General features: G+C 43.1%; 1 protein-coding gene across 12 annotated transcripts in view; it reads right to left on the bottom strand.

Annotated features, from left to right (window-relative positions):
* Positions 1–23,301, bottom strand: part of KCNMA1 (potassium calcium-activated channel subfamily M alpha 1) — a 751,400-nt gene that overhangs the window by 142,220 nt on the left and 585,879 nt on the right. For all 12 annotated transcript variants that reach the window (XR_014253611.1, XM_082425676.1, XM_082425678.1 and 9 more), the window contains exons 16-17: positions 15,494–15,562; positions 6,199–6,285 (exon numbers count right to left, since the gene is read on the bottom strand). Coding sequence is in view for 11 of the 12 variants with exons in the window: in XM_082425676.1 (XP_082281802.1) it covers positions 6,199–6,285; positions 15,494–15,562 (156 nt within the window). In the remaining variant the exon portion in view is untranslated. The remainder of the gene's footprint in view (positions 1–6,198; positions 6,286–15,493; positions 15,563–23,301) is intronic.

Here is a 23,301-nt window from a genome sequence, read left to right as displayed (position 1 = left end):
GTTAAATACATCGCCGACATCCTCACGGTCTGGTCAAATAGGTATTAAAGGGGCATGAGGATGACATTCCTCAGTCAAATAAAAATAGTAGCCTACTCACTTGGAAAGCACCTTCTCTTGTCAGCCAGAGCGAGAGAGGTTGAGGAGGAAGGTGGAAAGGGAAAGTCAAAGGGGCCCTCTGTCAAATTCCTTCTGGGGTATCATAGCGCATATTTACTCCCAAATTGGCTGGCCCCACTCCCATATCATCCAGGCCTGAGAACACATCATCACTGAAGGTTTTCTTCTTACTAAGGAGCACAGCTCATGTGACCCCTAGGACGGGGTGGGCAGAGGGTATTATAGGATTGGGTTGGATAGAAGGAGACCCAGAGGAAGCAACCAACAAGAAAATCCTCTCCTGTGACTCAAATGTTAATATATGATTACAAGGTCCATTGGCTGTGTCGGAGATATTCTGGATGAGACAAAACAAGGTCATTGGAGCACTATTTTTTTTTTTAATTCATTAATTTATTTATTTATTTTTGGCTGTGTTGGGTCTTCGTTTCTGTGCGAGGGCTTTCTCTAGTTGCGGTGAGCGGGGGCCACTCTTCATCGCGGTGCGCGGGCCTCTCACTGTCGCGGCCTCTCTTGTTGCGGAGCACAGGCTCCAGACGCGCAGGCTGAGTAGTTGTGGCTCACGGGCCAAGTTGCTCCGCGGCATGTGGGACCTTCCCGGACCAGGGCTCGAACCTGTGTCCCCCTGCATTGGCAGGCAGATTCTCAACCACTGCGCCACCAGGGAAGCCCCAGCGTACTATTTAAAATGCACAGGAATAGGGACTTCCCTGGTGGCACAGTGGTTGAGAATCTGCCTGCCAGTGCAGGGGACACGGGTTCGATCCTTGGTCCGGGAAGATCCCTCATGCCGTGGAGCAACTAGGCCCGTGAGCCACAACTACTGAGCCTGCACTCTAGAGCCCATGTTCTGCAACAAGAGAAGCCACCACAATGAGAAGCCTGCACACCACAAGGAAGAGTAGCCCCCACTCGCTGCAAGTAGAGAAAGCCCGCGCCCAGCAACAAAGACCCAACGCAGCCATAAGTAAATAAATAAATACATACATACATTAATTAATTTAAAAATAAAAAATAAAATGCACAGGAATAAATGAAACAAAATAAAATGCACAGGGCCTAGAAGAACAGCACTGGGGGCCTGTGTCCTTTCAAAACTGGGGGATACTGTGATAAAATTCATTGGAACAGCCCTCTGGATAAGAGCATTAACAAAATCCTTGTCTCACCGCCTTCACCATTCCCAACATGTGACTGAATGCCAGGGATAAACACAGTCTTTCCTTGACCCGGGCTATAAAGAAATAAACACAATTCTTGACCATTTTATTCTTGGTTCCTTTTTGTTTTTCACGGGACTTCATTTATGGCTGGCACTGGTTGGAAAGCAACATTAAGACTCTGGGATCTGGGAGAGGTCTTGCAGATCTTGCAGTCAAAGTCCCTGGGACTCAGTGTCCTCATCTGTAAACTGGGGAGGTTGTTGTGACCTGCCCAAAGTCATTCTGTCTGGACCTTGGCCGGCTCCAGGACTTCTAAATCCAAGCCCAAAGTTCTTTCCACCCTAGCAGCTCACCCACTATTTAAATGCCAGTTCTCATCCATCTTGCAAAAAAAGGAAAGGTAGCTGACTGCTTGTCTGAGTGACAATGTGGCTAAGAACCCAATCGGTGATGACCTGCCTTGAAACGGGAAGGACAGAAAAGGAGGAAGTGATTTTGCTTCCACTTCCTTTGGCCATTTTCTCCCCCATTTGATGCTACACATAATAATAATTGTAACAAAAATAACAGCTAGCATTTAGAGAGCACAGATTATAGGCCAGGAGCTGTTCTAAGCATTAACATATTTGATCCTCGAACAATCCTTTGAAGGAGATATTATTATCTCTGTTTTACAGATAAGGAAACTGAAGCACAGAGAGGTTAAGTGGCCTGCCCAAGGTCACACAGCTAAGAGTGGCAGAGCCAGGATTCAAATCCACACAGTCTAGTGCCAGAGCCCAAGGTCTTAACACATCTCTACTAAAGAGATAGTGAAAGGATGATGAGTCTGAATAGACTATTGAAAAGATAAAGTATGATTACTTCATGAATTAAAGCTGGATTCTGAAAGTGAAATATTCGAAGGGCCAGACAGGTAAAGTTAATGAGTGGTGACCTGGAGACACCACCCCCCCACCCAACTGAAGGGAGCAGAGTACCTAAGCTCCAGCTGATTTTTGCCAAGTGGCACTTCTCTGCAGGCACCATTCTCTTCCCCATGCATCTCTGCCTCTCATGCTCACCTGGCAAAGCCCCGCCCTACTGCACACCTGCACCCAAGCAGCTGAGCATTGCTGGGGAAAGGACACACCTCTGTGCCGACTGATCTCACTTGAAATCCATGGCTGTGGATTCCGGGGGCCTTTTCACACTCTTCGGGATTCCCCCCCACCCCCCGGTACCTTCTCCTCCCATGTCAATCCTCTCTGCCCTCCTCACCACTCCCTCTCCTCCCACCCCTTCTCCAAACAGCTGGTGACCTGGCCCCATGCATCATCAAGACCAGATCTGCATCCTGCAAGGCTGGCCTTCAGGATCTCCTTGTCCTCAGGTTCTCCAGTTGTTTGGCCAATGGGAGGGGACAGCAGGAGACTGGAGAGTGGTCATGAAATGGTAGTAGTGACATTTCTCTACTGAAGGATACGGCTCCTGCCAGGCAGTCTTTCCTACACTACAATCTCTCTCTCCGGGTTCTGATAGCCCTCCTTCCCCTCGAGTCTGCAGATCCAGGGCTGAGAGTGGCTCCCCTCTGTTGCTAGCTCTGGGGTGCTTTGCCATCCCTTGTTAGTTTCCCTGAACTCTCTGCCCACAGCTTTATATGGTTCCTTCATAAAACTCGTCTCCCTTTTCCCATTTAAGTGTGTCATCTGTTTCTCGCCAGGACCCTCACTGATACAGCACCCAAATTTACATCTCCAGCCCTCACTTTTTCCCAGAATGCCAGAATCTCAGGTCCCGCTGGCTTTATGACACCTCCATGTGCGTGTTTAGTAGGTACTGCCTGCTTATCCTAGTCCAAATAGAATTCCTGATTTCCTACCACCTCAAACTTGCTCTTTCCCCAGTTTTCCCCATCTCAGTAAGATGGAGCCACCATCCCCCCAACTGCATAAGCTCCAAATCTAGGCTCCATTTTTTATTTCTCTTCGTCCCCTCACTTCTTATATCCAGTTCATCAGTGGGTCCTACAGACTATCTAAAATATATCCTGAATTGCCCTTACTTCTCTCCACCTCCACTCACCAATCTAGCCCAAGCTATCATGTCCCACCTAAACTATGCAGCAGTCCGTGAGTCTGTTGGCCTCCTCTCCCACCCCACCACATCCTATCCTCTACCACGCAGATGGAAACACCTCTTAATAACATAAATCAGACTACATCACCCCCAGCTTAAAACCACCCATGACTCCATTTTATACTAACACAACCTCTGTAAAAAGTCCTATGGAAACGAGCCCCTGCCTTTCCCTCTAACCTCACCTAGCCCACTATCTTCCCCTAGGTTCCCTGAACACGACAAAATTGTTCCCACCGTGTCTCCTCTTCCCTTCTGATCCCTGTATGATAGATTCTTTCCCATCACCTCCATCTCTGCTCAAATCTTTCTCCCTCAGAGCAGCCGTCACTTACCCCCAATCTAAATCAGTGGCAGCTGCATTAATTCTCTGCACCACGAATAAACCAAACTGCAGTTCTCTCCTCCCCAGAATGTGAGCCCATGAGAGCAGCATCTTCTCCCCACTGTTCACCACTGCTTCCCTGGCGCCTAGTACAGAGTGGTCTCAGAAGTGAGTGACCTGCGCACATTTGATAAATGAAGGAGTATGAGAATGCTTGGAGGCTTTCACTCCTCTCTTCCTAAAACACTGCATCTGAAGGTTTCTCTGAGCTACAATCCATTAACTTCTCCCGTTGCTTTTTTGCAGCAGAGGGTGCAAACTCAATACTAGATCATCATAATCTACTTTTCCATTTTTACAAAACTTGTTTAGTTTCCTTCAAACCTCCGATGCCCTTTCTGTGGGTTTCTGCAGTCTTCATCTATTCGAAATCCCCTAACTGCCAGCATTTGCTCTTGACACATCACACACCGTGGAAAATTACAGGCTGGCGTCGAGGCTGATTGTGTCAGCATGTATTTGTGAATACCATAAAGCACTGAAATGAGACATATTGCACTCCCTAATATAGGAGGTAATTTGTTTTTTGGACTGCCTGGTATTTGTGACATTCATTAGTGAGAGATGCAATAGGAAATAGAATTACACAAATGGGAGCTTCATATTATATTTGCTATCTGGGAGGTACCTGTGATCGATGGTGCCACTGTGCTCCCAGCCCCCATGCGTGGTGCTGTGCTGCTGTTTCCAGCTTTTGTGCCTCGCAGTTTGGACGGGGGCACAACCTTCTCTCCCAGAAGACCTGGAGGGGCTTCAGTCTCATTTACCCTCACACTTGCCTCTCTCAGGTGACCCCCGTTTCAGGGGTACTCCTGGAAAAGGTGAGGGTCCAGGAACTAGACTAGGAGGTTTTCCTCTTCCACACCTGAATAATGGCAATCCTTTCCCAATTTCCAGAAGTAAACTTAAATCATTAGATTCCTCAATCTCAAGGATATTTTTTTTGCTTCTGCACCCCATTTTTTCCTAAAAGCTTTTATAACTACTATGGCTAGTTTGTAAGAGTGGGTGAAGAAGAAGAAAATAAGTGTCAGTTATCAAATCTCATAGGTCTGTACTCCGCGTGGCAGGCTCACCTCTTGGCAAATAATTAAGAACATAAGCTCTGGAACGGGACTTCCTGGTTTTAAATCCTGACTTTACACTAGCAGTGTGGCTTTGGGCGAGTTAGTTAACCAACCTGCGCCTCAGTTTCCTCGCATGTAAATGGGAATAGTAATGGTACCTGTCTGAGTTTGTCGAGAGGATTAAATGAGTTCATCAACACCTGGTACCTGGTTCTTAAAACAGTGCAGGCGCACACTGAACTCTGCATAAGAATTTGCTAGTATTATTAAGTGTGGTCGAAAATGTGGGTTTTAGAAAAGGAAAGACCAGTTCTAATTGGGCTCTGCCACTTGCTTATGTGCTGCATGGCCTTGAACAAATCACTTGTCTCAATTTCACAGATGAGGAAACCAAAGCCTGAAGAGCTTTAGAAGACCTACCTCACCAGGTTATTTTGAGGAGTAGCATTAAAGAACACAGATCACCTAGCACAGGCCTGGCTTTGAGGAGGAGCTCATTGAATGAAGACAATAGGCTTATATAAAAATGATAGATCTTGACAATTCATCATTCATTTAAAATATTTTATGCAACATTGTTTTTGAGCTGAGTGACCTGTCTGACCATCTGAGTCACAGTTTCTACTAGTAAGTTTTTCCTAGTTCACAGGCTAGAATCAAATATAACAATAACTCCATGGTGTTCTGCAAAAAACCCTATGATTTCCTGGGCTGCTTAAACAAGTTTGAGGATACTAATAAGAGTGTCATGAAACACTGAGGCCAGTGAAATCCTGGGCCGTACCCATAGAGGCTTAAGAAGTGAACCTGACAACTTCAGCCACTTACCTAGAAGACCACCAATAAAAATACAGCCGGTTTAGTATTTCATCTGAAATTAATCCAAACCTTTTGAGATTCCATGTGGCACTTAAAGTAGAAAATGGTTAATTCTCGAGTAAATCTGTCTGGATAATATTAAGGAAACAGCACTAGACAAGGGGCCGGTTAGCCTATGTTGTGTTGTTCTGGGTCATCAAGAATCAGGATGATCCTGAACAATCACTTAGGCTCCCTGGGACTCACTTTCCTCCCCTGGAAAATGAAAGAGCAGGTATCTAGGGCCTCCTAGGTCTAAGATGTTATTATTCTAATTCAAAGGTGTGGAATTGATCGTGTGAAGAGGGATCCATGAAAGCATTTGAAAGCACAGTCTCTTTTTCCTACGATTCGGCACCATTTGATGCCCACAGACATGTTAAGAGGCTTCGGGGTTAGGGCCCGGTACACACTGAAAGCGTATCTCAGTGGATGGAGATACATATGTCTGAGCCAAAAAGGAAGGCAAGTGAAAATAAACCCTTACCTTTTAACTTCTTTGGCGTCGCTTGCGATGAAAAATCCTAAAGTACCTTCTTGGATCTTAAGGTGGTTTCCAGGATTAATTAATATACTGCTCAGTGAACAAAAACAAACAAAGAAGACATAGTTATGAGGTCGTGTTCTGAAGGAAACCTTGAAGGCTACACCGTACTGTTAACTTTATAGGGGGCCCACTAGTCTAATGCTTTCCCCAAAGATTTTGTCTACAGCCTGACATCCACTGTCCCACACATTTAATTGGATAACGCCATCATAAAGGTCTGCTGCCCAGTTCCCAGGCTGGCATACTCCCAGTTGCAGATATCAAAGCAAATCCAGGTTTTAGGGCCAGGTTTGTACAATGGGATTGCCATGGGCTTCTGATTTGAAGCAAAGTTCCTAATAATATATCCTTTTGGAAATTGCTGTTGACGGTCAATGTTGAGTGTTATTGGTCTAATAGAGCTATGGCTACGCTAATTTTCCATTAGATGACAGAGCATTAATGGGACCCCTATATGCATACAGAAACATACATATATGCACACCACATACTACTGCAGGGAATGGTAAGGGACACCTGTAACCAATGCAGAAGCAAACAGAACATCTGCATAACACTGATAAGGACATGGAAGTGGATTCCATGTGCAGCCTGGGTAGAAAGAATTGGACCTACCCTAACAATGAGAAAGAAAAATGCCAGCAGTTGGAAATACTTAATGATTCCAGTCTTCTGTTTACAAAGATGTATGGGAGTGTTTGATTAAGGTATGTGTCTAGTATATCCTGATTGGGGCCAACTGTAATTAGAAAACGAATGCAAATTATCCCCAAAAAAACTTCCCCTGCGGGGAAGTATGAACCTAAATATACCCTGTCCTATTTCAAAGTGGTATAAATAGATTAGCTGACCAAGTTGTGTTTGGACTGACAGAAGAGATAAGTGTATCCTAATCTAATAAATGGATGAAACAAACAAGTTTAATTGTCTTCAGATCAAAAGCAGAATACAGGGCTATCTGACACAGAGACTGAGATGAGGCTTTGGGCTTCATGGACACGGAATTGAGGCACTGTAAATGCAGCACTAGACACGACAGAGGTATTCTTTGATCTGAAAAGCTGGTGTTTAAGGTAATAGATGTTTGGAATCAGGCTAAAGGAAGTCCTCGACTGTCTAAAACAATCAAAACAGAGAATGGCATTTAACGTGTAATCTTTAACTGCTGGTAAAACCATTCCCAGAAAGTGCCGCGGCCAACAGAGTGATGTGCCTGTAGCGAGACAGGAAGGACCCAGATGGACCTTTGTTCTGTTCGGAGAACTCACAGCAGATCATTACTGCAAAATGCCTGTGGTCACCAGAAGTTCCATCATTACCCATAACAAGACCTGACAGGGGGAAACCAATCCTGTGACGTCGTTGCGATTAACACTAAATAATAGCAAGAGTCCATGAAGATTTGAGTGTTCTGCCCTAGAACCACAGACAACAGTGAGATTCCTCGCCAGTCAGGAAGCAGCAGGCCATGCCAACAGCACAGCTTGCGAGGGGCACAAGCTCCATTACAGGCACCTCCCAATCACCCCTACTACAGCCCTTCACCTTGGTTTAAGAGCCCTCTGACTTTTCAGGATCATGGGAGGAAAAGGGTCAGAGTTTATCACAGTTTAGATGGATCCCTTTTTCAAATCCAAATAAGTGGAATGTTGTAGAAAGGCAGGATGCTGGATTTTGCACTCTCCTGCCCCCTTGCCTGCATGGCAGTTCTTCTGTGCCCTGGTTCTGCAATCAGAAATTATGTCCAAATTCCAGCCCTGCCATTCAGTAGCTGTCTGACTTTGGGCAAGGTACTAAATCTTCCTAGAACTCAATTGCCTCACCTATGAGATGGAGACGAAGATAAGCACAGTCTTTTTTCAGAGGATTAAGGGAGATGACGCACAGAAAGCTCAATGCATATTAGTGATTATTTTTATTATTTATTATTGCAAAAAAATGCCCCCAAAATGCCAAAATTATCACTTTAGCTGGCCCCATGGAATGGAACACAGGACTACTTATCAAAATACCCTGTCTATAATGAGATAAAAAGTTACAGGGTGAAGAACTATACACTCCAGAATAATATATAGGGACATATATGGAAAGTTCTGGGTTCTTCTGGAGTTTAAAGGAACTAATTCCTTAAAGTTGGATAAGCCTACATTTTGATGTGTATTCATATAAGGGTGTAAAAAAAGCTTCTGAGTGAAAAAAAATCCTATCATGATTTTAACAATGCAATTCAAAAGAGGAAATTTGACACTCATCAATGTCTTGGTGACATATATGCGCAAAACAAGCCTCGCACAGAACCCTGTTTCCCTTTTTTACATCATACGCTTCATTAATTGCACTCCAGTGATCAAGCCCATTGTGTCATGGTTCCCATCAATGGAAAGTTTCTTTTCATTTCCTTTGTTCTTTAGCAACAGTGAATAAGAATTGGCATACAGTGAGAATTCGGGACTGTCATTCCGGAGATGGCAGGTTGAGATAATTTATTACAGCCTTCAAGCCTTGTTTTAGTCAAGTTAGTGTGGTGGAGGGGAAAGACTTTGGGCACTGATGTAGAGCAGATTTGTGTTCAAATCTCAGTTTCGCTGCCGTTAAGGGAGCAGGTGCCTGTGTCGGGCAGCCGAGCTCAGGTCCTGGCCTTGGGCATGTACCTGCCGATAAACCTCACTATCCTCATCTGTAAAATGGGGTGAATAATCCCTAGCTTAAAGTGTCACTAAGAGAATTAAAGTACATACTATGTGCAGAGTGAGGGCCACATAGTAGGTTCTTAATACATGGTCACTATTAATAGTAAGCCAGGTAATTACAACAACTAAACGAGAGGTAGATAATTTCTCACAGCATCACAGCTCTCGTTTTGCCTTTGGTGCTAATAAACTACCTAGGAGGCATCCCAGTGGCATTGAAAGACCTCTGTATCGACCGCAGTACCTGAAACATTTTATCTCCACGCCACATCTGGAGATGGGCTCATCTGGACTGCCTATTGGTTGCACAGTGGAGTGTCTCTCTGTTCTTTAAAGCTTATGGCTGATGGTTCAGGTACCGAAAGCACCTCCAAGGACATCACTGACCGTGGGATTCCAGGATGCCCTCTAGTTCTCTTCTGGACAGAGGGGAGAGGCTTTATATCATCTCTGTGTAATGATGTGAGGCTGCATCATTTGCAGTATACAGATCAGGCTAAGGCAGCCTTCTGGGCAGGAATTGAAAGACTGAGGTCAGCTCTCGAGAACAATGAAGGAAAGACATCTAGATACCTAAGGAAGCTCGCTGTGCTGGATTCCACTCACAGATTTAAGGGTTTGGTAAAGAAGCAGGTGCCCCTGATTGCAAGGGACCTTTGCATATAATACTTCCTGTGTAAGGGTACTAAGTTTCAAAGTCTCTCTGAGGGAATATGTTACTCTTTTTGATATTTTAGACATTCAGTCTTCTATCCACATTCCAAATCTAGAAAGTTTAAATAGAGTAAATCCTCCTCTCTTTGAAAATATAAAAAGATAAGGATCCTAGACAGAAGTAACTTTTTTTCCTGCCAAATGCCTGCTACCCTTAGAATATGTTATTGACCTTCTAATGTGAATATGTAAATCTTGCCAAAGATCTTTGATCTCAAAAGACTATCCAATGTTAAGTTTGTTTGGCTCTTACGGCTGCCAAAAGTCTCCCTCCTTGTGCCTCACTTTAAATCAGGCTTTTGCTCCAATTTTGTCTAATTCACTAGCTTATCAGAGATAAACTTCAAGATGTGTCATGTGAAGAATCAAGAAAATCTCTAAGAAAAAAGTCCATATATCAATTAGCAGAATTCCAATGGGGACATCTTCTTGGCAGGGGTGGACTTTCTCTCAGTTCAAGGAACTATAAATTATCCTCTTTCTTTTATGACCTTGTTAATTTCAACTGAAAACATTCAGTAACAGCTGGAGGCAAAGGGCTGGTGTGGTCCCTTCCCCAAGGATTCTTCTCTCTCTCTCTTTTTTTCCTTTGCTCTCAAACTAGTTCTGTATCTAGACTTATTCTTTGGCCCCTTATCCACTCCATGAAGCAAAGATGTATTTTCTGTAGGGAACCCATAGTTAAGTAAAAGAGTGAAAAACATAATCCTATTTTATTTACTTTTGTAAACAAGTTTCTCATAGTAGCCAGCTTAGAGCCCTGCATGCAATAGGCACATTTCAACTATCTGTTGAACGAATGAAAACCATAAGCAGTGGTCTCAGTTCCAAAAGTGTCTTCTTTCCCTCTCTAATAAAGAGAAAGGTAGTCACAGCTGTTCTTTCAAAGAGCAAGCTGCAATTCTTACCAGTCGGGCCTATCAAAGGAGTGACCACACCTCTTCTAGGGGTTGGCAAATGAGCTAACAATCTCCCAGGTGCATTAAGTATAAATATGTAAATATACAGATATATAAACGGCATGTCACTTGGGGAGTTGGAACAATTGATTTCAATATTGAAAACACCACTCACTTAGAAACTGAAATATGAGTTCCTAAACATGAAATACATTCACATGAAACTGCTAGCAGGGCTCAGTCTAACAGGGAAACACCCTGTCGGGTTCCTCCGGGAAGGGAGCTTCAGCTCTCAAGCTGCAACTCATTTCATGGTGTATCTCTTGCTGAACATTGGTCAGGTTGGAGATTTGGGGCAAAATGATTTATTCCCTTTCTCCACCACTCATGCATAACAACTGGGAAACATCTAGTTATCCCTTCTTCAGTCATCATAAACTTTACTTGTTTGCTGTTTTTGGAGACAACCAAGGATCAGTAATTCAACTGAAACAGACATTTTTTTAAAGGAAACTTTTATCCATTATGGATAAATATGACAGGTGCATATTTCTCTCCTCCCCGCCCCCCAATTTTGATAGGTGTAGCGTACCATTCCCTGAGCAATTACAAAAATATCACTCACATGAAAAGATAGTTTGTACTTGAGAACATGGTAATTATATCTGTGTCTAGCAAGCTAATGGGACTTCATTAACTAGAGCAAGAAGATAAGAACCATCTAGAACTTCAGTTCATGTTGTGCCCAGATGAATCATGCCACTGGGAAGTGGCCTTTCTGACCACACAAGGTCACAGATGATTGCTATTGCATGGGACTTTGTTTGACCCAATTGTTGCCCTGCAGTTTATGGGCTGTGTTACGGCACAGCCTACAGAAACCCCAAATCTCAAATCTTATTGCCTTTCTGACACTTTTCATTACTTCTATGCTTTAAAATATATTCTGCTGGAGTCCCACACAACTAGACACACGCACTTTTCTTACAGAATATATGTAAGAGCACAGTGTGTAGTCCATGGTTCAATATACTTGAGCCCAATTCACTGACACAGAGACAGCATAATAAAGATTGCTCCCAGTTGGTCACACTCAAATGACTGCCACTGTGGTCTGCCAATGACAGGGGCAAGGACTTGTTTAGCCTGAATCCATCTCGTTAATTTTAGAAATGGCATTTTTAAATCTATTTTGCACATAAGGAAAAGAGCAGCCATATGGGATGGGGAAGAGAGTTCATTTGGGAAGGACCATGCTGGATATTTGGTTCTGGGAGCAAGCCGTGTCACTTTCTGATACGCTTCAGGACAAGTCATGCCTACGTCACAACATGCCTTCACCACAAGATAAAAGCACTCAAAGGCCAAAAGCCAACAGCAGAGGTGCAACCACTGTGGACCTTTGAAGATGCAAAGTGTTGCAGTAACTTCTCGCAGTTGGATCATATCAATAATACCAAACTGACAGGAAGCCACCTCTACTCAAGAAAATCGCAGAAGAATCTGACTTTGGAAAGAGTTCCAGACAAATACACACACACACACACAATTACAAACACAAACACATGACAGTGATTACAATCACAGAGCAAAACAACTCTAGAGAAGATGAACGAGTAGGCATCTCAATAGTATGTTTTCAACAGTACTGTCTTCGAGAAAATGCCACTGGAAATATTAACCCAAAAAGTTGAAAAAAAAAATCTATCGATGAGGATTTGGTCATGCTTCGTGCAACGTAAAACAGCAGCAAAACAGGGTGAGGTCACATGGTGAAAGCTGAGATACTTCATATTAAGAAATATGCCCAAACACACTGGGAAGAAAGAAAGCCATGATGAGTTCATCTCAATAAACAGTACTCATTCAGTAAATCAAATGTGATGAGCTGGAGATTTAGTAGCAGTGTTCTAAGTCTGTACTGAGTACTGGCCCAGAGAGAAAGTATGCCAAATGTTATCATCAAAATTAGCGTAAGGAAAAAGAGTTAAGTGTAAGGGCTTGGTCTCTGTTTTGTGGATAAATGGACACAAATTCAGCTCTACAAACGGGAAACCGGACACAGGGCAGAGGAGGTCACTGGGAACGTGGATGTGGTATGCAGACAAATGGCACCAAGACACATCAGGACAGGACAGAAACAGACACCAAGGGCTGGAGAGAAGCATCCTCCTTTGTCAACTCTAATAGCATTTGTTCCCATCGGTGGTGCCATGACTGAAAACAGGATTGGGCCTCTGTTTTTGTGTAGGTTTCCTGCAAAGAAGTTAGTGCGTCATCCAAAAGAATCAACAAATCAAACAAGAAAAGCAATATGCTACTTTCAATTTTTATGGACTCTGGTTGGAGAGAGGTTTGTATATAAAAATACATATATATACATATATATGTATATACTAGACAAGGGAATGAGATTATATATACATATACACATATATGTATAATCTCTATCTTCCTGAATTCTTGGCAAAGGGTTAGTCCTGTGGTTAGACGTGAAGACGGAGGGTGGAAGTTGGGAGGAAAGTTAACGAAGAGAGCATACCGCTTTCGGCTTCTGCAAAACGACAAGAAAAGAATTGAAAATCAAACAATTGGATAATAAATTGACTGACACCAGAAGGATAGAAGGAATAAAACCTTTGTTTCAAATTATCTGAAGGATGTGTGTGAAAACAAGGTTTTTCAACAAAGCATGGAAACAGTATCATGGGATAACACCAACAAAGGAGGCAGTTCACACAGGTCGGAGGCACGGGGTGGGCGTGGAAAAGAGAAGCGGGGTTCTCCGAATTTTCACACCCGATCACTTAGGAAATGGGAGAGGAAGGGAAATGGGACATTTTAAAATGAAAAACAAAATCAAAACTATTATGTCAGGAAGGTCAGAAACTCAGTTCTTTTTAACGTGGATATTGTGTTTAAGTTCTGTGTTTTCTCGGAGGCCTGTTCCACATTCCCTCCAGCACATCTTTTTCCAGAAGAACCAATGTGCCTCCACACTGAGACCAAGCCACGTTTGAGGATTAAAGCTGGTAGCTGCACACAGAAAGCCAAAACCAAGCCAAACAAGTTCTTTTCTCCCTTTCCTGAAAAAGGAAATTCTAAAAAACTACTATCTGTATGTATAAATCTGGCTTTGTTGAAAACATCTCAGATTTGTGAATTAATGGGAACATCCATCAAAGAAGAGATTGTGTCTTCAGAGAAAGCTCTGAGTTATTTTTCTTAGAATGGTGACAGTGGATTCACACCGAACCATTAACAGCCTTTCTCTTTCCCTCCTTGTGACCAAAAGATGGCAGGTGGAAGATGGCTGGTCAAGGTTCAGGGTGCAGTCGCCTGCCGTGAAATTATTCCAGGATGGTGGAGAAGCGCTATTCAGGATCACCTGCATCGTGACTTTATTTTTTTTAAGAGATGCACAGAAGTGGTAAAGAGAGAACACTGAATTACACAAAGATTTACTGACTTGGCAACATGAAGAATATCATTTGCAGAAACCCAGGATACACATTTCCCCTACACAGGTACAGGTGTGTACTGGCAACAACATGGGCAAGCCGCAATCCCAGAAACATCCACCTTATCTGTTGAACAGCAAAGCGCCAAGGACACTCGGGTTTTTTGCAAATAATATTTTTCACTTTGCCAGCACAGAGAAGGAAGATGTATATCTGCATAAATAGTTGTTAACTGCTACAACCATGGTCTACCATGTGGCCACCAAATCTACCATTTTGTCTTCCTTTTGGTTGATTTGGATTTTCAAAATAGTTTAACATGTGATCAGATTGACTTTGGGAGCAATCTGATCTGGTGGGTAAGGTAACAGAGAACATTGGATTGACTGGCTTACAAATCCAGTGTTCGTTTTGTTTTTTTTTCTGTTGGTCATAGAGACACGGACTGCACATTTGGGGCTTTATTGAGTCATTCACCCAGATAATGAAAACTCCTTAAATGATGATAGCAGGAACCTTCTAGTCTCGTCCTGCACTCTGCTCAGTTATTAAGGCGTATGTCGGAGGGTATCTGCACCCTTCCCTTGGGCACCTAAAGGAAGACTTTTTAGCACAGCTAGGAAAAAAGCATGGTTGTCCTTTCAGAGGACACAAGCCTGAGCATTTCTCAGTGAGCTCTTTCTTCCAAAACTATTGATAAGAACTGGGGAGCAAAAATCATCTCTCTCCTGTCTGTAATGCATACAGTACTCCAATAAAATTCCTTGTTAATGCAACGCAGTAATTAATTAATTAATTAATTAATTAATTCTTTCAGCGCAAACTCATATATTGACTGGGGTGTTATCTATTTCGACCAGACCCAGTCCCTCATCGGTCTGATTTGCACATAATTAAGTGCAAAATAAATAAATAAAGAGGGCTTCTGCCTCCAAGCCCTGCTCTCCTGGCTAATTTCCATGAAGCTGATATTCATGCCACATGGATTTCAGTTGCACCGGGAGAGAAACATATGGTACACAATAGGCTGCTTGTAATTTGGCTATCAAGAGAGCTGGAAACTCCCATCACGACTCTGCCCCATGCCTGCTATGAAGGAGGCCAGAGTCCACCTGCTTTTTGATCACAGCAGTAAAAACGGGTCTAAGCGCAGGGTCTGTCCCCGGTTTTATACTTAGAGGGTGAAAAGTGTAAGTTGGCATGATCGGTTAGAGATCTGGATGCCTCATCCCTTTCCCCCGGAGAAATACTCTTTGGGTGCCCAGTGGGGCTTGGGATGCCAGGCGTGCCTGGGATAGAAGCGGCAGTGTCTGCCTGAACACACCTTGAAATGTGCCTTCGAGTCAGAGAGGTGTTGCATTAGGGTTCCAAACAAATAAATAATGCGTAAGAAAGAAGTGGACTGAACGTTCCCAGTCTGCACTCTTACCATCATAAACGTCAGCCAGCCACTGGGTCACGGCAAACTTACCGGCTCTCTCGGTTGGCGGACTTGTACTCAATGGCTATCATTAGAAGCTTGAGCTTCACAAAACACAGCCTGCAATGAGACGGAGAAACCTCCCAGTCAGTGCTTCAGAACGACCAGAGCCACAGAACAAACACTGTGACGACCTTTCCATCTCCTGATGCGGTCATTACCCAAGGGACCCGCATTCTACAGTCACTGTGCCAGAGGGAGGGCGATGTGAGCCACATCTCCCCATCCTCCCCATTAAACTTGATTTCTCACAAGTGATAAGGTGCTGAATGCTCAAAGTGCAAATTGCACTCAGGTCTGGATGTCTAGACACAGACCTGAAGCAGGGCTTTGTGCCTGGGGATTTATGCTGGGCCAGATTCATTAGTTACTCGGTTGGGTAGTAAAATGTTAACTGCAGGGGGAGGGAGGTATTTGGAGCAGCTGGACCTGTTATCTGGATTCCATTTCGGTCTTTTGTACAAATGGCTCATATTGTTGTTCTGAGCGGACCCCTGTGCGCTCGGAATGATGGTAATAATCCTTAGCCTCCGTGTTAAGTGCCCAGCACATGACGACGGCACTGTTACTCCTGGCTCCATCCAAGCTGTCTCACCGCATCTGTCCGGTGCTCTTGCCCGCAGCCCAGACTGCTTAGAGGCTGGCTGGCCCCTGCCTCCAGGCCTTCACTCACGCGGTTCCTACCTCTGGAATGCCTTCTCCTCTCCTTCCAACCCAAATTCCAGGCCCACATCAAATCTAACCTTCCATGTAGGCCTTCTTGGGCTACTGCCACCCTCTGATTTTCTGTCTCAGAACTCCTCCAGCACCTTGTCTGCAAACACGTCGTTTAGCCCTTAGCTGATTTTACACTGGCTGTGGTTGCCTCCTACTGTTTCACATGTCTGAACTTTATCTCCTCAACCAGTGCGACTTCAAGAGCTTTGGACTTGTTTGGAATTCCCCATAGTGCTCTACATAGCACCCCTGATACAGAGAAACTCAAGAAATGAATGATTTCTACTTACTGGGGTTCGGTTCTAAGAAAATAAAAAAAGGTTCAGTAAAGTATTTATGCATAGAGGTGTTCAAGGAAGTACTACTAATACAGAGTAAAAAAACTGAAAGCAACTTAAATGTCCAATAAAAAGGCAATGGTTAGATAAAGTAGGGTACAATATAATATTAGCATTCAAAATGACTTTTCAAAGAATATTTCAAGGTATAAGATCAACAAATATTATTATATAGGTACAAATATGTAAATAACCTGATACAGTTAGGTGAAAACATGTATTTATAAACTCATAGAAATAAAAGTTCACATAAACAGAAAAAGAATTATATACATTATATATCACAAGTTTCTAAAATGGGCATTATTGCTTATGTTTTAAGGACTTTGGGATAGTAAAACATTGGTTGGCTGATAGATTGAGAAATGAATTGATGGTTATTCAGCCCCAGCATTGTAAGGGGGAGGAGGTGCTGGGTCACAGGTCAGGGCCTTGCTGTTCTCATTTCATCCCCACAATATCCCTAAGACGGAGATACGACCCCAGTTATTCACACTTCTATTGGTATTTCTATTTTACAGGTGATGAAACTAAGGCTCAGAGAGCCCACGTAACTTGCCCAAAGTCCCCAGTTCGTACCTGGCAGGATATACAATATCTTTGTCCCAGTGAAGCCTATTTTATATTCGGAGAGACAGACAATAAGCAAATATACCAGTGAATACATAATAAATTTCCGGATGAGAACAAGTACTGTGCAGAAAATAAAACACCTAAGAGGATAAAGAGTAACTGGGAACGTGTGTTATCTGCGATGGTCCAGGAAGACCTTTCCGAAAAAGTAACACAAAAGCACAGAGCACTGGAGCATGATGAGAAGAGGCCGGCAATGAGAGGATCTGGGCAAAGAGCTTTCTAGGGAGTGGAAACAGCAAGTGCAAGGGCCCTGAGGTAGGAAGGAAGTCGGGGTGTTTGAGGACCAGCATTAAGGCCAGAGAGGCTGCAGCTGAGTGTGCAAAGTCGAGAGTGACAGTGATTAGGTCAGGGAACTAGGTGGGAACAAGATCATGAAGACTTTGCCGGCCACAGCAAGGAATCTGCAGCTTATTCTAAGTGGAATGGGAGGCTCTGGGTTGCTTCTAAATAGAAAAGTGACACAATCAGATGCGCTGGACCCGTGTATGTGTTGCTTGCAGGTAAGGTGCTGGTGAAGGCCTCAAGCTCTGCAGTGGGAATAAGACCAGTCGCTCATTCCTGCCTGGGAGGTCATGATCCCCTGTATTGCTGTAAATAGACAGTCAGATTTCAAAGGACCACTTCCATCCAGGCGTATTTGGGCTCTCCCAGTGATTTGCAGATTTTCTGATTCCTGCCAGCAGACTCTAATGACCTGGGTTTTGTGCTGATTATGCAGTTTGCTGAAACACCAACCCACATACCCAACTACAGCTGGAAAAATGCTCTTCTTAATTTATGTTCCATAGAGCACCTCTACCACATACCCTTTACCCTTTACGGGGCTGTTGTTAACCTCTGGAGCTTAAATTGTTTAAAATATCAGGTGGCTTATGCAATATTTGTTGAAACAAATTACCAGATTAAGTAACCACTTTCTAATGTAAATAACAACTAAGTGCCAAACTCAAGGAGAAGGCTGATCTTAACTTAGCATAGATCATGAAGGTGCTGATTTGCTGAAATCCTATGAGCAATGGCCACTCCGATTTGGGATTCTGGTGGTTCATGGGATCAAGGATCTTAATTGCTTTAATGACCTGACCCTATTGGTGAGAAGGGAAGAAACAGTTCATAGTAATGGTAGATTATGTCTTCCTAGCTACTACGATATCATTTACCACTTAGATATAAAAAGAAAGGAGCTTCCTAACTCAGAAAAGTCAATAAAATCTACATGGCCTTGGGCATATTCCTTACCTAGCACAGGGGGACCAGCCATCTGAGTCCTCTTTTGTAACTTTCAAATCAATATCTAAAGTGATTCTACGTGGCCTTATAGAAAGCCTCTTTTTAAGAACGCTCTGACCTAAAACAAGCCTTTGTTCACTGGCCAAAGGGACTAAGAAGAGAGGGACAGAGTGATGTAAACAAAGTGATCACAGGCAGACCTTGGAGATATTGTAGGTTCGGTCCAGGCCACCACAATAAAGCAATTATCACAATAAAGCAAGTAAGGTGAATTTTTTGGTTTCCCAGTGCATATAAAAGTTATGTTTACACTATAGTCTATTAGTGTGCAATAGCATTATGTCTAAAAAATCAGTGAACACACCTTAATTAAAAAATACTCTATTGCTAAAAAAAAAACCAAAACAATTACAATAGTAACATCAAAGATCACTGATCACAGATCACCATAACAAATATAGTAATAATGAAAAAGTTTGAAATATTGTGAGAATTACCAAAACGTGACACAGAGACATGAAGTGAGCAAATACTGTTGGAAAAATGGCACTGATAGTCTTGCTTGAACAGGGTTGCCACAAACCTTCAATTTGCAAAAAAAAAAAAAAAAAAATACAGTATCTGCAAAGTGCAATAAAGCCAAGTGTAATAAAAAGAGGTATGCCTGTACATGCAAACAGTGCCACAACCATAGATTTTCAGACTCAGGCACTTCAAGATTGGCTGGTCCTGCCCTTCTCGTACAGATAACAAACTGAGGTCCGAAGAAGGAAAAGCGACTTGTTCAAGGTTAAATGGCCTTTATGGAGAAAAGCCAAAAGTGGAAATCAAACAACTTGTTCAAGGTTAAACAATTTTCATGTAGAAATGTCAAAAGTGGAAATCAAGTCTCAAGGCAGTATGCTACACAGATGCTTCTCATAAAAGCAAAGGAAATGAAGTGGTTGCCAGAAACCCAACATGCAGACATGTTCTGTTTGGTCAGTACAGCATTTAAGGGGAAAAAAATAAAATCTAGAATTAGATACCAACAGGTGATTTCATATAAAAGCGAGCTTTTCAGTTTTCCTTGATAAATCAGATATGGCCATACTGGAGCCACATTCCATATGGCTAAAAGGGACTGCGAACTTCAGAGCACTTACCCCTCTGGATGGGACATGTGCTCTCCAATGTGCCACAGTCTCCACCACCCCCTATTGCCTCGGACCTCCTCATTCTAATTCTTTGTTGCTAACTGCCTGCCCCCTACGGGCATCTAAGCTATTACTCCCTACTCTAGTTGAGTATCCTCTGGATGTCTGCAAAGTACAAATCTTGAGTAATTTACAATTTACACCGGAAACAGAACTACGTCTCTCCCTGTTTAAAATCACAGGTTTTCGTGAGTTCCTGCCACAGAGAATTGGCGAAGGTCAGGGTACTGGGCTTAAGGCTGCCGCTGAGGTACAGCCTCTGTTGTGGTTCTGGGGGGAAGGGCAGATCAAGGTGAGTAGACAGGGAGTGGGTACGGTGGGGTGTGGTAATTACTTGTTTACTTGCCTCTCTGCCCTCTACACTGAGCTTCTTCAGGGCAAGATGTATGCTTGTCTCGCTGGTAGTTTGCAAAATGCAAAGAGTAAGCTTTCAGTAAATGCTGATTAAGTAAATGGATGAAAGAATGGGGAGCAGACTCTCATGACTTGCTAGAATTATCCACAACAGATAAAGTGGTAAACTAGGAAAGTCTAGTTTAGGCAGAGAAAGCTTGGAAGTGAGCTAGCATCGTGAAACGAGATGCTTTTTAACTTGGTGGATAGAAGCAGACAGATAGGAAAAGAAGGGCGTAGAAGGAAATAATAGCAGTGATATGCTCTGGGAATCTAATGTTTGCCTTCAATCCGCTATGACATGAGGTAAGTACAATTCTAAGATACAAACAGCGATTTCTCCTTGGAACCCTCTGCAGATCCTGTTACAAAGGATGTGCCTTTGGACTATTTAGAATTGATGTCCTGAAATTAAATATTTACTTGCATCATTTACACCATTTTTCTGGTAAAGCAAAATGGGTTTTGCTCATCCAATCCTTAAAGTCATTCTTACGGCTTAAACATATACAGACCTGGGCTGGGAAAGAGAAAGGAGGCTTAGCATGAGGTAGAGTATAAGAGAGAAACAAGGTAGCTTCCACAGTGTGATAAACAGGATGAAATCAGCCATAAGTTAGCAAGAATTTAATTCCTCATTTCTAAAATAAAATGTCCCAGTATGTCCAATGCAGGAAGTTGCCACTTGTTGCAAAAATAATTACAGGGGAATAGAAATGACTTCTTTTTTCAAGGAAAAAATAAAGTTAGATTGCTTTCTTGATAATTATTAAGTAGAGGTCTACCAAATTTGACATTATACAAAGCCCTCTTTTTCTTTTTTTCTTTACTGCCAGCATCATCTGTTAACTACAGTAGTTTCAACCCAGATGTTCCTGAACAAAGGCTCTTAAGAATTAGAGTCCAACTGTTTCTACCTACCCAGAGGGAAATAAATTGTTCTTGCTATTAAATCAGCCCCCTTGACTAGAAAGATTGCTTGCTGGTGTGAATTAAGCATAGAAACCTGTCGTAGAGTTTGCACCTTCTAATGTGTTCAGGAAGGGTATGCAAAGGTGTGGTTTGGGGCTGCCAAAGATGACTCACCTAGGAGTGAAGGGGCAAGGACAGAAGAGGCAGCTTTCACTGTGCCCCCCAAACCCAGCTCCTCCCGGAAGCGCCAGTCCCTCTTCAGTTGTCCAGAGGGACCCTGGGAATATCAGGCTGATACATGTAATCAGAGTAGATGAGGATATAAATACTGCGCATTGGGGAACCAGATCTTTAGGATCTAGGGGCTAAAATGAAAAAAAGATTCACATTTAGGAGCTTTGATTTAAAATGATAGGCTCTCAAAATGGAAACATCTAGTTAAAGAAAATTTGAACCAGCGGGATTTGTAAGACTCAGCACCAGGAAAATGGAAGTGATTTAAAATGCCCATGAAAATGTTGTTCAGATTTCCCAGCAGCTTTCATAGAGGTGGAGTGGGAAGGCTTTAGAACACCCCCAACTTTGAACACACCCACTCTCATAATATCTCCACTAGCACACCTAAGACACTTGAATTTAAATATAATTACATTCTTTCATATGGACAATGAACATTTGCCTAAAATGTCAGTAAATGCATTTTTTAGAAAGCCTTGCTATTATTATTAATCAGAAATATAAAATGTAAACTGTGTGTTTGCTATGTGTACCCAGCATCAAGTCAAGCCCCAGTATTTCCTACTGGACTGCCTCCCTGACCCTTCCTGTAGAGAATTCTAGAATCGCCACTGCCTCTGTAGCCTTCGATTAAGGGTTTTAATAGATTTTATGGCCACTGGTTTATTCACATGTGGAAGGATTATCGGTCACCTTCTGAATCCCTGTAATAGAAATAATCATAAACGCATTCCTATCTGTGTTCATATATGCTCAGTCCTAATTATAATACCCCCAAATAATTGGATGAATAGGGCCAGTTCTTTGAGGAAAAATATGTTTTAAAGATGAGACTCAAGCCTCTCCATAAATTCTCATAAAATGTTCATTTCTGCAGCCTGGCTAAATAAATCTATCATATAACAATAGAATCTGCTGACTTCTTTCTGCTCCATGTTCAAATTCGGATGCCTTCCTCTAAGAACTACTGATTTCACAGAACTCAAGTTAAACTAGCTGTAGCTTTCACTGGGCAAGAGACCCAGCTTTCTCTAGGCAGTCTTAAATTTAAGTTTCCTCAAGTGGCTTCCCTGGAAAGATCTGTCCATGCCAAACAACACAGGACGAGAGCATGATTTTCTCAATGTTAGGGCCCCAAATGCAGGTGGATGAGGGGAAGGAGAACCATGCCCTGAAGACCCCGCACTGTCTAAACCAGCACAGAAGCGTCCAGGCTTGCGTTTGGGCTGGAGGGCAGAACTCCTCTCCTTTAGCATAGGGAAGATCTGGTCAGAGTTCCTCAAGCTACCTAGGCATTAAATACTCCACATCAAATCTGAATTATAACAGCTGCAGGGGGACACAGAGACACGCAGTATTTCAAATACATCTTTTGTCCTAATCCCCCCTGAGCTATAAAACCTGATACAATTAAGCGTTTATATTTTGCAAGTGATGACTGACTGACTGATCTGCTCACCATGAGATTCAGGACCTGGCACATGGCATTCTTGCAGTAGCCAAACCTGTGAACCTGTGGCTTCCTCCTCTCCTCATTCCCCACCTCCCTCCTCTGCCCTCACTTTCCTACCTGGAGGCAGGGGGGTACATCCTCTCATTTGCTAGTTCTCATAATAAAAACACTACCGCTGTTTCCCGCTAAAAACATCACATGTCAAAAGAACTCTGATTTTTCTCCTTCTCCCATCTAAAGGGGAAATCAACTTGTTCTTGCTGGAAAATCTCAGAGACCTGGGTGTTAGAGAGTTCTCTGTGGCTCCCAGCCTCCTGGTTCCCTAACACTTACAATTCCCTCTTCCCTCTTTATTCCTTCTCTGAACCCAACCTCCATACAAGGTACAGCTCAAGTGTCACCTCTTCCAGGAAGCCTCTCCTGGCCACCCCAGCCTGCAGGGAGCTCTCCGCATCTGTCCCCCGGCTGTGTGCATCCATCAAACACTCATCAATGGGCGCTCATCTCTCCCTGAGGATGGGTATTATTTCCTTTCGCCAGACTGCAAACTCTCAGAAGGCAGCAGCTGCAGGGAAACAGAATCTTTTCCTTGGCATTTGAAAGTATTGCTATTAATCTTTTAATGAGCATATATTTGATCAAATCTAATTGCACCTTGCCTGGCACACTGGCACAAATACCCCAAGC

The sequence above is a fragment of the Balaenoptera physalus genome, assembly GCF_965194825.1.
Source record: "Balaenoptera physalus genome assembly, chromosome: 14".
Taxonomy (NCBI): Eukaryota; Metazoa; Chordata; class Mammalia; order Artiodactyla; family Balaenopteridae; genus Balaenoptera; species Balaenoptera physalus.
Note: the sequence above shows the minus strand (reverse complement) of the source record. Positions and strands in the feature narration are given on the sequence as shown.